Source organism: Sus scrofa, chromosome 13 (assembly GCF_054392235.1).
Source record: "Sus scrofa isolate SSC_HxYL_T2T_F1_AM1 chromosome 13, Sscrofa_HxYL_maternal_Yorkshire_Landrace_v2.0, whole genome shotgun sequence".
Taxonomy (NCBI): Eukaryota; Metazoa; Chordata; class Mammalia; order Artiodactyla; family Suidae; genus Sus; species Sus scrofa.
The window spans coordinates 54,759,808-54,774,648 of NC_139395.1; the positions used below are offsets into that span (position 1 = coordinate 54,759,808).

Below are 14,841 nucleotides of genomic sequence, written 5' to 3' on the forward strand. Positions count from 1 at the left end.
TTTTGAGACTTTTTAGAAAATTGGAATCGGCTGGTATTTTGTGGAGGAAGCGGGGGTGGGAAGGGGGTGATCTGGCAATCAAAGACTCCTTAATTTTGTGTTCAGTCTTCCCTTCCTCATCCATCACTTCCAGGTGAGCTTGGGTCTAGTAGAATGTTCTGCAGCAATGGGAATGTCCCACATTCCTGATGTGCAGTATGGCAGCCTCAAGCTACATGGGGCTGTTGAGCATTTGAAATGTGGCTCGTGTCACCGAGGAAGTGAAGTTTTTATTTTACCTAATTGATTTAAATTTAAACATCTATAACCACATGTGGCTAGTGACTAGTGAACTAGGCAGCGCTGCTTTCATGCCTTGCTGCTAAGATGTAATCCTTGGACCAGCAGCCTCAACATTGCCTGGGAACTTGTTAGGCTCTGTTTCAGACCTGCTGAATCGAATCTGCTTTTTAACAAGACACTCAGGTGCCTCTGTTACACATTGAGTATGAGGCCCTGCTGCTTTAGAGATGTCATCTGAGTCTTTGTCCCACCAAGTTTACATCAAAACTGCTGACTTGTAAAATTTTGCTATTGAGGATTGGCCAGTCTTAAAATATCTTAAGCATCTAAACTTCTAATCCCATTTTCCCAGCAGAGGGTATAGTTTCCAAGACAAAGCCTGGAGAGTGAAACTGATCCAGTGAATAGCAAAAGCTATACCTCTCTGTAAACCAATTATACTTTAAAAAAAAGAAAAAAAGCTATACTTCTCCCCATGGCTCCTTTGAGGGCACAGACAACTTCTAAATGCATATTAATAATTAACAATAAGGAGTTTCCATTGTGGATTAGTGGTAACAAATCGGACTAGTGCCCATGAGGACTTGGGTTCAATCCCTGGCCCTCATTATTAGTGGGTTAAGGATCTGGCATTAACATGAGCTGCGGTATAAGTTGCAGACTCGGCTTGGATCTGGCGTTGCCGTGGCTATGGCGTAGGCCAGTAGCTGCAGCTCCAATTGGACTCTTAGCTTGGGACCGTCAAGGATTAAAAAAAAAAAAGAAGAAGAAGAAGAAGGAAAAAGCAAAAAGGGAAAGGGAAAAAAGGGAAAAAAAAAACCCACTTAACAATAAACTGACATTTTCTAACTTTCCTATGAATGGGCCAGGCCCTGGGCTGAGTGCCTTGAATGCATAACTTTGTTTAATCCTCACAGCAGCTCTCTGAGGTAGATTCTGTTATGCCCATTTTACAGATGAGGAAACTGAGACTCAAGAGGTTAAACAATTTAGGGAGTTCCTATTGTGGCTCAGCGGGTTAAGAACCCAACTAGTATCCATGAGGTTGCAGGTTTGATCCCTGGCCTCACTCCTCCGGGTTAAGGATCTGACATTGCCATGAGCTGTGGTGTAGGTCACAGATGCAGCTCGAATCTGGCAAAAAAAAAAAAAAAAGTTAAACAATTTAATTATATAGATAGGAAATGGCAGTAACTCCAGGTCCTGCTGATATTTAACCACTGTGTAGTACCGCATGTAAGAAAAATCCTATGTAGCCCCTTACACGTTTATTAAAAGTTCTCTTGATCCCTACCCCTGAGATAAAAACTATTAGTGAGTGATGGTTTTGCTCTTCCTAAAAAGGTCGGGGGTGGGGGGAGGAAGGCTTTTTTTTTTCCCCTTTCTTTTTTTTGAGGAGAAGCGGGATCTCGAAGATACTGGGTTTTCTAGCCTATACAGGTCTTGTTTGGGATGCTGGGACTTTAATCCTACTTGGCAGGAGATTCCGAGGCTTTAAACCCAGGAGCCATTGCCTTCATCCTGAATCAAGATGGTTTGGATATAAGACTATGCAGCTGTGTGGCTGTGCTTTCTTATCTTTAATGCTAGAAATGTGGGAATTCCTGGCCTGCTCTCTTGTTAAAATACGAGAGATATTATATAGAAAATATTAGATATTATATAGAAAAACATTTATAGAAAATATTAGATATTATATAGAAAAACATTTCAGGCCTACTTGCATGAGAACTGTCCCTCCAGAGTCCCGGGTTGGATCAGTATGTGCCGCTGAGCAAGAACACCGAGGGCTGTAACCTGTCTCATGTATTAAATTCTCAGGAATCGGGATTAAAAGTTAACCAGCCAGCCTCCTTTGCTATAAGGTTGAATGGGGCAAAAGGCAAGATTGATGCAAAGGTACACAGCCCCTCTGGAGCCGTGGAGGAATGTCACGTGTCTGAGCTGGAGCCAGGTAAGCCGGAGGCTGGATGTACAGGGACCAGCATCAGGACCCCCTTTGGGACATTCCTGCAAACCTGTGCCCTGACAGAGGAGTCATCAGCCTCTCCGAGGCCTTCAGATACCCTTTCCTGTTGCTGGGCACTGTTTATAAATTAGGGTATAAACATTTGCCAGGGACAGAGTTTGAGATAAACCGCGCCTCCTTTTTTTTTTTTTTTCCCCCAGACAAATACCTCTTTATTTTCTGTTGTTTTCCAGATTTCTTTCACATGACATTCATTGTGATGTTCTCTCGTATTTTACCAAAATATCACAGATTTTTGCTGTCGATCTTATGAAATGAATAAGCACATTTGACCTCACTTAACTCTGAGGGAAAGGTCAGTTGCTGTTCATCTCTAAGTCAAAGAGAATCCGGCAGAAACCCTTTTCCTCTCCTGCCCTGACCATCTTTACTATCTGGTTCTCATTCCTCCTGTGCTGCTGGGGTCCTCACACATGCATTGCACATTTCTGACCCTCTCTAGTTCCTCACTAGACTCTGGGGGCTCCTCTATCACGTCCTCCTCAGCCTTACCTTCCCGTTGAGTCTCTGACACTTAATAAATGTTCACTGCCAAAATGGGCTCATTAAAGTTGAGTGACATCAGAGAATTCCATTCATCAAGGCAGTAGGCAAGTTAATCTCAGGCTGTTAAGCCCTCCTGAAAGCCCAGATGCTCTTTTTTTCACTTTGAGATGAACGTCAACTGACCTTTCCTTCAGAGGACTTTTCAGAGGATGTGACACTGAATGGGGGCCCTGATGCATAAGCCTTGTGACCACTGCCCTTATTGGGCATTTGCTATGTGCCCTGCTCTGTAAACAGTGAGGGTGGACACCTGGGGCCTGGCTTGGCATTTAGATGTCTTCCTCCTGATGGATAGAAAAGGAAAGGGCAGTGGGAAGCCTCAGAAAGAACAAATGTGGGGGCTGGGTGCCAGGATCATATCATGGCTTAGGTCTGACCACATCGTAGAGAATGTACTGGAACATCTGAAAGCCAGGGTGGTAAGCTGATGCTCCCAGAGTGGTCCATTTGAGAAAACATCAATAGTCAGCAGTGTTTAGAAATAGACTTGATGCCAGAGAACTATAACACTTTGTGACTAATTCGCTGTAGGAGTTGAAAGCGAATTCAGAAAGCTTACGTGTAGTGTGGTGATGGGGTAGAAAGATGATAGACAGTTAGCAAAACTCAGGATAGCAGCCATGGGTGGGCAAGGGTTGGTCAATCAATGCCTGATGAGAGTTTTAGTACTTTATTTTTTTGGAGGGGGTTTTAAAGTGTCTGCCAAATATCCAAGTGGGGGTGTTTAATAGCTCTCTCCAGCATTGGGGTTTAGCCACCAAGTTAAGTTATGATATCGTCAGCCCCAGGCAGTGTCTGAAGCCCTGGGGGGTGTCTGAGACCACTAGCATGGCACAGTCAGGCTGCTGTTGGTGACAAATTACAGAACACTCATCTCAAGCCAGCTCATATAATAAAGGGTTCTATTACAAACACATTAAAAGGGTCTGCTTATTTATGTAGCCAGAAAGTTCAGAATCTAAGATGGGTTTCAGCAACAATTTAATTCAGCCATCCAGCTACATTCTCCAAGGCCCCACACATCCCTGCTCTTTCTTCTGATCTGTGGGCTTCATTCTGAAACTGGCCTTCCTCTCGGGGCCAAGATGGCTGCAGCAGCGCTAGACTCCCTATCCCCACACATCAAGAGAGACATCCTCTCCTCGAGATTCTTTCTCAGAAGTATTAAATGCTTGTTTCACAGAAGTCTCCAGCCAACCTCCCCTGCCATCTTACTGAACACTGAGCATACATGCCCCATTCCTGAACCACTTCCTGTGGCTAAATTCTGTACGTTGATTTAGGCTTGGGGAAAAAGGAATTCCTCCCCCCGACACACCCACATTAGATTGACCCAATCAAGGACTATACCTGGACATGGGGTGGATCAGTTTCCCTTGAAGTACATTTCAAAGAGGAGGGGGACCAGCTGGGGACTCCTGGGCAAAGTGTCATGTTGATGGAATGGGTGGCAGCTCCATACGGTGAAGGCGTGGGGGGAGAAGAGAAGAGGGTTTGTGTGGAGCTTTGGGAAACACAGTTCTGAAGGGGATGGAGAAAGGTCCAGGGATCCAGGGAGAGGCTGACAGACTGACTAGAGGAGAACAGAGTCTGCAGCCCAGAGGGAGCACTTCAAGGAGCAAGGATGGGCAGGTGGTACATGATGGAAGGGTATTCTAGGTGCCCATTTCAGGTGATAGATCATCTTGCCACATGCTAAGACCCAAACACACAGAGAAACCTGGCCATTGCCCTGGGCGGGGGGGCAGTGGCTAGCATGGAAGTTATTTAAGGAGTTTTAATCTCATTTGGAACCATTTTTTTCCCTTTAAGTAGCCAAATAGAAAAACTTTGCCAAAAGTCAGCTTTTCATAAAGGAAGTGTTCTTCTGAGGCCGAGGCCACAGAGGATTAAACATAGAATTTGAGATTTGGATGCATCTCCCAAAGGGCTGACCGGGGACACACAAATAGGCCCAGCTGGTTTTGATCACCAGCATACAGGGTGCCAGGCTTGCAGTATTGCCATTGTCTTATTAGTGATTTCTGATTGGCCCTCTCGGGTTGGCCTCCTGTCCCTTGTCCCCACCCACCTTGGTGGTGTCCACAAGCCCGCTTTACCCTGTACCTTTGTTCCCTCTCCCAGATAAGTATGCTGTTCGCTTCATTCCGCACGAGAATGGTGTCCACACGATCGACGTCAAGTTCAACGGGAGCCACGTGGTTGGAAGTCCCTTCAAAGTGCGCGTTGGGGAGCCAGGACAAGCGGGGAACCCTGCCCTGGTGTCTGCCTATGGCGCGGGGCTCGAGGGAGGCACCACAGGTAACACACTGCCTCTGCCTCTCATCTCTGGCCGAGCTGGGCTCGGGGTAAAGACGGCTGGAATGCTTCAGGCCCCAGGAAGCTTTCCATATACCTCCCCAGGGAAATGGCAATAACGCACCCGTGGGAGGCCCTCACTTGACCTGCGGTAAATCCGGAATGAGGGCTTGATGGCCAAGTTCTCACAGCTCATAACTATGCAGCTGTCTTCCTTTACCAGATTCCTTGCGAACCAGGACACTGATAGGGAGAGAAAGAAATACAGCATCATCCATTTGGAGGCCTCCTTTGCCTGCACAGAATTTGTGATGCATGTAATGGACCTTCAGGGAGGTCTCTGACCTACCAGTCCTTTTAGTGGTGGTTCCCCAGGCTCCTAGAAATACATGGAATCAGCAGTCAGACCTGTCACAGCCTGGTTCCTTCTTTTATTCTGATCCTAACAGAGGAGGAGAAAAGACTAAAACAGTCAAATTCTGAAGCTTTTGCGACTCGTTACAATTCTTTTTTATTTTTATTTTATTTTATTTTTTTTTTGTCTTTTCAGGGCCGCTCCTGCAGCATATGGAGGTTCCCAGGCTAAGGGTCGAATTGGAGCTACAGCTGCCGGCCTACACCACAGCCACAGCAATCATGGGATTTGAGCAGCCTCTTCAACCTACACCGCAGCTTACAGCAACACCAGATCCTTAACCCACTGAGTGAGGCCAGGGATCGAACCTGTATCCTCATGAATGCCAGTCAGATTCATTTCTGCTGAGCCATGACGGATATGCCAAGACTCATTACAATTCATTTTGATCTTTGCCACAGTTGGGACACATTGGAGTGTGAAAAATACAGGCAGTGAGGAAATATGTAAAGTTCCATCTTGCTTCTCTTCCTGCCCTCCCTCCCTCTGGGTCCAGGAGGAAACATGACTAACAGTTCAAGGGAGAACCCTCAGGTCTCTTTGTTGATCTTCATTCTTAGACATTAATTTGTTTAGCTAGTCAGTTCATTTAAAAGGTAGACATAAAGTTTGGCTTTTGTTTTACAGAAATCATCTTAGTGCACATATTGTAGTAAGTACAACTTCTTTTGTTACTTGACATCTGAAGGAAATTTCTGTGTCAAAATCTACAGATTTACTCGCCTTATAATAGCTACAGTTAATGTTCATACCGTGAGCACAGAGGTGGGCTCTGGGAGGTGTCCAGCGCATTGCTATTTTGGAAGGTGTCAGGGTGGGGAGCTTGTCCACTTAGGCGTCTCTGCAGGTGTGGACTCTGGGACATGGTTTGTGTCTGAGTGTTACTTTGGGCCCTCTCAAGAAGGCAGCTCGATTTCTTGAGTTTCTTGTGTGTGCACGTTCTGCTCTTAGGCTCCCTCAGATGCGCTGAATAGGACAGAGCAGTCCCACCTCCCTACAGCAAGGGGATGAGTGGCTGAGGTTAGCTGGCATCCAGGCCCTGGAGTGAATACTCTAAGGGGCTGTGCGGCCCTGCCTGGGTGCTGGGATGACTGACTAGTTGGCGTGCCACCCTGGAACTTTGGCCAGAGCAATGGCCTCACCGAAACCTCCCATGAGGTCTGCCTTAGTACTGTCCATCTCCCCAGGCCCATCCGGTCTGGCTCCATGCTGAATTCCAGGCCAGCAGCTTCCCCTTTGTAAAAGGCACCGTATTGTTTCACTCTAGGCACTGTCCATTTTACAGATTAATAAAGTGAGGCTCGGAAAGGCTGAGTTGCCCTCCAAGCTTACTTAGTTGGGAGGGGACCAGACCAGAATCTGCCTAGGCCCCCAACCTCAAGGCCTGCTCACTTAATCCCTGAGTGTTGCTGGCTCACCCAGAGGCCGTGACTGCACCTCTCACCCACTTTATGGAGTGTCCTAAACCAGGACCTCTGTCCTCCCAGCTATTCTCAGGTGGTAGTGCAGGCATCTGGCCCCTGGCAAACCATCCACCCTTGAAGCCCAGGTGGGTGGGTCCTCCTGGCACTTGAAGCCCCAGCAGGCCTCAGTCCAGACCCCACAGTGGCCACTGAGGTCTCCTGCGCTGCCAGCAGCCATCTCATCCCCATGCTGGATCACACCTGCTGTGCCCAGGGCCTCTCATGCTTCCTCTTGGCTGTTCACACACCTTCTTGGGAGCTCAGGTTTCAGGCTGTGCTTTGCCAGCACTGGATGCCTCTGAGGGAAGAAGCTGGTCTTGCAAGGAGACTCCCAGCCAGGAGGGAGAGGTACAGAGCATGCCTGTTTCAAACCCTGTATAAATATTGCTCTTGTCAAGGGGAAGGCGTCTTGTTTTTCTAGCCCTCCTGCTCCGAGGCCTTTTCCCAAATAGCCATCCCAAGATTACACAGCTGCAGTGTGTGTGGAATGAAAAGGTGTCTGTGCCCGGCTGCTGGAGGGCCTGCATCCTGACTTTGGAACAAAGCGGGCTTCCCTGTGTTTTTATGACTGGGTTTGCTGTATCTCTTGGCTCCAGCTTTAAATGGTCCATTTTGCAGGTTTTGGAACATGGGAATGTGGAGAATTTGGGGTGGGATTCTCTGCTTCAGAGAGGCCGAGGTCAGGCTTTAGACCAGAGGGTTCCAGACTCACTTGTTGGAAGAGCCATTTTCTTGATGAAGTGCTCCCGGCACCCCAGTATGCATTCGGTCCAAGGCAGAACCACCTTCCTTCCTGCTACCCAGTGCCCACCTTGAAGATGGAGCAGGGCTGCATTAACATGCATTAATCTCAAGCAACTCATCTGTACATACACAGGATTGCATGGGAACACCACCATGCCCAGAGATGTCTAGGGTGTTGGTTCTACCTGGAGGCAGTGGTGAGAGAGACTCCTGCAGGTGGATTTTCTTTCTCTCTTCTGCTCTCAGGCGAGTGCATTAGCACCAAGTTAGACAGACTTTATGTTTAAATCCCAGTTCAGCCAATCCCCAGCTGTGTGACTTGGGGTGAGTTACTTGACCTCTCTGAGCCTCTACTGCTTTCCTGTAAAATGCAGGTACTAAGGGAGCCCACCTGATAGGTTGCTTTTGTCCTATCTTTTTTTCTCTTTCCCACCTAATCGTCCTTTCTGGACCCTCACAGTCAGGATGAACTAATAATATTTCTCAAGAATGGAGCAGCTTATTTAAAAGGGTGGGGCTCTTTTCCACTGCAGCCAACTCTTTTTTTCATCTTCACTTTAAAAGTATCTTTCCTGGAGGAGTTCCCTGGCCATCTAGTGGTTAGGACTCAGTGCTTTCATTGCTGCAGCCCAGGTTCGATTCCTGGTCTGGGAACTGAGATATCCCACGTCAAACTGCTGAATGCTGTAGCCAGAAAAAAAATTTAAATAATAATAATTTTTTTTAAATGTCTTTCCTTATTGTTACTTGCAGCCACTTCCTGGAAATGCTGTTCCTTGTTTGCATACCCCCCTCCCTTCCCTGCACAGCCTGTTTTGGCAGTGGCTGCATGAAGGGCTCCTGGGCTGCACAGTTTCGAGACAAGATTGAGATAGCAGGGGGGCAGGGGGACTGGAACTGGAGCCTCAGAGACTTCCAGAAACAGCTGGGTTATGTTTGGGGGTTGTACGATAGCAGCTCCTTTGTTTTATTGATAACCAGAACAATAATTCTTTCTCTGGCCTTGGAGCTGTAATTAAACCAAAATAGTTCTCAGCTGGGGCGGAGTCCTGGGCTCTGGAAAAGCACAGCCCTGCACTTGAATGCTGTGCCAGGGATGCCCCATAGAGGGCACCGTAGCGGGTGTACAGCCACCTTCACTGGCCACCTCTGGACTGGAAAGGGGCTTTTGCTCAGGCAGGAACGCCACCATGGTCATTGGTTGGCATTCTCTTTTGGCCCAGCTTTCTTCTCATCACCAGCCAGGATGTCTGTGTAGGCGACCCTTACAGGCCAGGCAAGATATCTGAGGCCACAGTTAGGGCATCTGAGGCAGGTCCACTGCCCATCCAGTGGCCAAGAGACAGGCCTGGGCTCTGGAGCCACGCAGACTTGCTCTCATGCCAGCTCTGTCACTTTTCTCTTGTAGATCTGACTGGCAAGTGGATGGACCTCCCTGAGCCTCAGGGTCATTTAAAGAGAAATTACTGGGCATGTAAAATGATGGGCACAGGATCTGGAGCCAGAGTGGTGCATGTGGTAATAGGCAGGAGCTGCCATTTTGGTTCTGCCTGTTGCTGGTATTCATGGCAAAGAGGGGAAGCAGGGGGGGACCACAGATTCTAGCAGCTGGCCTGGTCTTCAGCATGGTGTCTGGGGCAAGGAACCTGAGGAGGAAGAAGGCAGCGCTGGGCTGCCTGGGATCCTCCCACCCACAGGGGAAAGGAAAGGTCAGAGGGGCCCACGCTTCCCTCACCCTTAGAGGCAGAGCCCTGGGGGCTGAAGCAGCACTTCAGGCTCACAATGACCACTTAGGTGTCTCACCCACAGCCAGCCATGACTCATGCCCAGAGGAGAGAATTGGGCTGTGGACGCTGATGGATAGAATGGCAGCCACGCTCCTCCCTGGGCCTCAGAAAGGGGTTAACAACCCCCAAGGTCCTAGGGTTCTCTGTGCCAGAGGCTCAGAGCTAGTGTGAGTGACTTCCTATGCCGCCAAGGTGACCTGTCTGTGCAGGAACCTGTGAGTGCCCTGCCACTGCTCCTGTGCCCCCAGAACACTCCCCAAACCACACCCCCTCATCCCTCCAAACCATCCATGTGACCTTAATTCCTGCTTTTCCTTCTTCCTTTCTCCCAGGTATTCAATCTGAATTTTTCATCAACACCACCCGAGCAGGGCCAGGGACATTATCTGTCACCATTGAAGGCCCATCCAAGGTTAAAATGGATTGCCAGGAAACCCCAGAAGGGTACAAAGTCATGTACACCCCCATGGCTCCTGGAAACTACCTGATTGGCGTCAAATACGGTGGGCCCAACCACATCGTTGGCAGTCCTTTCAAGGCCAAGGTGACAGGTAACCACCAAACACCTTTTTGGGGCGGGGGGGCGAGTTGGGCTGCACCTGTAGCATATGGAGGTTCCCAGGCTAGGCATTGAATTGGAGCTGTAGCTGCTAGTCTATACCACAGGCAAAGCAACACCGGATCCATGCCATATCTGTGATCTACACCACAGTTCATGGCAATGCTGGATCCTTAACCCACTGAGTGAGGCCAGGGATCGAACCTGTGTCCTCATGGATGCTAGTCAGATTCGTTTCTATTGAGCCACGACAGGAACTCCCAAATGCCTTTGAAGTTATTCTTCCCCCTGTGGAGCTGGCCTTGTCACATTATCAACAGAGACATTTGATGGTAGAAATTGTGCATGATTTTAAGTAGGTTGAATCTCCTTTGAATCTTGAATGTAAAGAAACATTCAGAGGGAGTGCGTGTTGAAAAATTGCAAAATAGACAGACAGAGCTGGAGTACAGAAGTTGAGAGAGCGTGTTACGTGGTTTTCAGTCTTTAACAAAAAAGAAGGAATGTTTACATATTTGAAATCTTACGTGTTTGTTTAGATCGGGGCCTGAAAAATCCCCTCATTTCTAACCTTCACTTTTAAAATAATCAAAAGTTTTGATTAAGTTTATAAAAATGTGCCTCCTTCAAAACATTGGAAAAAATACTGAACAGTGAAAACCACCTCACAGCCCACCACCCAAAGGAACCACATGGTAAATTCCTTCCATGTGTCTCTTTCCGCTTGGTTCACTGATAGATACATAGCATAGGTTCATTGCAGATAAACTTAAAATTCAGATGTGGAATTCCCCCCATGGTGCAGTGAGTTAAGAATCTGACTGCAGTGGCTTGGGTCACTGTAGAGGTACAGGTTCAATCCCTGGCCCAGCACAGTGGCTTAAAGGCTCCAGTGCTGTCACAGCTATGGCGTTGCTCGCAGCTTCGGCTTGGATTCAACCCCTGACCCAGGAATTTCCATATGTCACGGGTACGGCCATACATTTTTAAAAAAGGAAAAAATTCACATGGAAAAACCATCCTCTCATATGCAGCAAGAATCTTTTTTGCTATTTTGTTGTGTCCTCCCACACTTCTATACTGATTAGACATAAGAGTATTTCATGTAAATGGAAAGATGTCTCCTCTGCGTGGTTATATGAGAGGGATTTCCAGGTCAAGTCAGCCAAGGCCATACACCCAAAAAGCCAGATCTTAGTTGTGTGGGGCGTAACCCCAGGATCCCACAGAAGACACTATGGGTGTGAGATGGGGAAGTTGTGGCATTTAGATCCAGGTGTTAGGTGTGTGAGGTAGAGGTATAGATCGAGGTGTTGGGGTGCCAGCACTCTCCTGGGGCTCCTACATGGGGCACTTGTACTTGTCTGGCCATTCACCCCTGCTTCACTCCTTTCCATGTCCTAGGCCAGCGTCTGGTCAGCCCCGGCTCGGCCAATGAAACCTCATCCATCCTGGTGGAGTCAGTGACCAGGTCCTCAACGGAGACCTGCTATAGCGCCATCCCCAAGGCATCCTCAGATGCCAGCAAGGTGACCTCCAAGGGAGCAGGACTCTCAAAGGCCTTCGTGGGCCAGAAGAGCTCCTTCCTGGTGGATTGCAGCAAAGCCGGTAGGCAGCCTGGCCCTGCTCAGGAAGGGAAGGGGTGGGGGGACTCACTGTAAGTCCTTTGGTCTTTGCTGCTCTGGGCCCCCGCCCACCCGTTTAGCCCAACCGTTTGCAAGTAACTGTGTTCATTACCCTATTCTGCACTGAATAGTTTTAAATGATTTTCCTCCTTTGCCTCTGGATTTTTTTTCAAATGCTTCAAGGCACATAGGAAAGATGGCATTATCGCCATTATACATGAGCACACTCAATCAGTAACCTGGCCTCTTCTCTGCCGCTAATTGCTTTCATTGCAGTGTGAGCCTGGCCATTTATTTGGGTGTCAATATTAGTCACTTGGGTTCTGGCATCTTGCAAATCTGGGCTGGAAATCTGGCTCCACTGCTTACTTACTCCTTCCTCTCTCCCTCCCTTCTTCCCTCCCAAAACTTATTAGCCATGTGACCTTTGGAGAGTTACTAAATCTCTTTCTAAAAGTCAGTTTTCTCGTCTCTAAAATGGAAATAATAATAGGACCTTCCTTAATGTTCCCGTGAGAACAAATGAGATCAGAGTAGCCAACACTTACATAGCCTTTACTGTGTGCTAAGGGCTTCCCATAAAATAACTCCTCTAAACCTCACAACAACCCCATGAGGTAGGTGTTTATAGACCAGGAGGCTAAGGCAGGGAGAAGTGATATCCAAGGTCACCTGACTAGAAAGTGGCAGGGCAGGGATTTGAACCTGTTTGAGTCCTGCTCATAATAGCCATGCTCTACCACCTCTCTTAGGTCTCTTGCCCCTTCAGAGATGCTCAACAGGCAGTAATCTTTACTTTGGTTCCCATATCCCCTCCTCTTCCTCTGCCTTTGGGGATGTAACTCATGTACTCATGGAGTAACCACCTTATCCGCCTCCTAGGTTCCAACATGCTGTTGATCGGGGTCCATGGGCCCACCACCCCCTGCGAAGAGGTCTCCATGAAGCATGTGGGCAACCAGCAATACAACGTCACATACGTCGTCAAGGAGAAGGGGGATTACGTTCTGGCCGTGAAGTGGGGAGAGGAGCACATCCCTGGCAGCCCCTTCCATGTCACAGTGCCTTAAAACAGTTGTCGTCACATCCTGGGAGGAGTTGTAGTGGTTGCTTTTGTTGCTTGTTTGTAACTCGTCTTATACAAAGTCCACTGGCCTGTTTGTGGGTCTGAAACCCCATTCCCCAAAACATTGCCATTTTTTTCAAAGTACATTCAGAAAGAAGTTCTAGACTTGACTCTTTAGGGACATGGTGGGGACTCAAAAAATGCACTCATTCAATAGGCCCAGCAAACCGGACCTCTTGTGGCACAGATCACCCCCTACAGACAGACCAAGAACACAGACAATGCTCACATTTTTAAGAAATGAAATGGGTTAGCCAGTTTACAAAACAAGACTGGGGCCTGAGGGTGGGGGGAGGGGGAGAGGGAAAGAGGAGACCTCGTTTAGGTTGTCAAGAAAAGAAGATGACCTAACATCAGCTTTGCCTCTTCCAGTGCCCATATCATGTGAGATGGACCCCATTGTTATAACACACCTCATTACCACCCCGCCCCACCTCTCAAAGGGCAGCGTGACTGTGGTGACAAGCTGGCCAAAATGGCTTTTCACTGCCTCTCCCCTCATCCTGCTACTTACTTCCCCAGAGAGTCATTGTGTGTGACCATCTGGGCAGCCACGTCTTTGCTTTTGTTTGTCAAGTCCATTTCAGTTGCCAGGTCTGAGGAAATTCTGCAGTGGTAAGCAGCCCCTGATTTGCCAAAGATCCACCCTTTTTTTAACCAACACTAGCCCTTGTTCTTTACACGCTCCAGCTCAAGCTGTTCATCTATCTGATGAGTCCTACCAGCACAACTAGAGAGACTGCAGGTGGGTCTGCGTATTAGCCGAGGCCTGTCACGCCACATAACATTAAGTCCACGTCCGCCCCAAGTCAGCCCCAGGGTCACTTTTTCTGAGAAGTAATTATAGAAAAGAACGAAACTCATATGACGTTTTAGCCTGAAAGTCAGGGAACTGCGGATCTGGAGGGAAGGACGGCAGCTCACCAGTGGTCCTTTACCAGTTGCAGAAATAGTGAAAAGCTGTGTCGCTGACCAGGGCTGTTGGGAAAGTGGTAGGCAGGTGCAAAATTGCAGAAATGGAGCACAAGGCATTTTGCACGCCTTCTTGCAGACCTACTTTGCAGACCAGCATTCAGGGGCTGCCTGACTGCAGGGCCCAGATGTGCAGTGTGGTCTGGACAGGCAGCCTTTTCAGATTTGCCACTTAGTCTTGAGGAGGTGGCCACTGTGGCAAGCACCCCCCTCCATGGATGGGGCGGAGCGAGGTGGGTGACCCTCCCTGAGGTGTAGCAGCTGGGGGTGAGTGCTGGTGAAGCCCACCTGTTGGAAACTGGAGCGGCCCAAAGCCTGAAGGGACCACAGGCCTCATAAACTGGGAGACAGAAGGGAAACTGGGACCAAATGCCGACTGTAAATGTATCTTATAACTTATTAAATACAACATTTGCTCCTCAAGGTCCTTGGGTGTTCTTGGATGGTGTCGTTTCTGAGTAAATGGTTTGAGGTTTTTTTTTTTTTTTTTTTGTCTTTTTGTCTTTTTGTCTTTTTGCTATTTCTTGGGCTGCTCCTGCGGCATATGGAGGTTCCCAGGCTAGGGGTCGAATCGGAGCTGTAGCCACTGACCTACGCCAGGGCCACAGCAACGCGGGATCCGAGCCGCGTCTGCAACCTACATCACAGCTCACGGCAACGCCGGATCGTTAACCCACTGAGCAAGGGCAGGGATCGAACCCGCAACCTCATGGTTCCTAGTCGGATTCGTTAACCACTGCGCCACGACGGGAACTCCCTGGTTTGAGTTTCTGACCGGTTCTCCCAAACCCTGGCCAAAAAGACATGGGTTAATCAGCTTATCTTGACAGGGAGCCTGGCCTCTTTTTGCAGCAGGACCTCCTGCTTCTCCTCGGGCCCTGTTGGGAATTTATTCAGGTGGGCTGACCTGAGAGTGAGGGGTGCAGACACCGACACAGCCTCCTAAAGAGGCCTGCTGGGGTTTGCCCTGGATGTGAGTTCCAGATACCAAATCC

The 14,841-nt window shown here is 48.5% G+C and overlaps 1 protein-coding gene across 12 annotated transcripts in view; it reads left to right on the forward strand.

The window, feature by feature from the left end:
* The window catches only part of FLNB (filamin B), a 149,085-nt gene extending 134,816 nt beyond the window's left edge, over positions 1 to 14,269 (forward strand). For all 12 annotated transcript variants that reach the window (XR_014823393.1, XR_014823394.1, XR_002337597.2 and 9 more), the window contains 5 exons: positions 2,104 to 2,236; positions 4,982 to 5,158; positions 9,897 to 10,115; positions 11,528 to 11,731; positions 12,631 to 14,269. Coding sequence is in view for 6 of the 12 variants with exons in the window: in XM_021069061.2 (XP_020924720.1) it covers positions 2,104 to 2,236; positions 4,982 to 5,158; positions 9,897 to 10,115; positions 11,528 to 11,731; positions 12,631 to 12,818 (921 nt within the window). In the remaining 6 variants the exon portion in view is untranslated. The remainder of the gene's footprint in view (positions 1 to 2,103; positions 2,237 to 4,981; positions 5,159 to 9,896; positions 10,116 to 11,527; positions 11,732 to 12,630) is intronic.
* Positions 14,270 to 14,841: the final 572 nt, after the last annotated feature.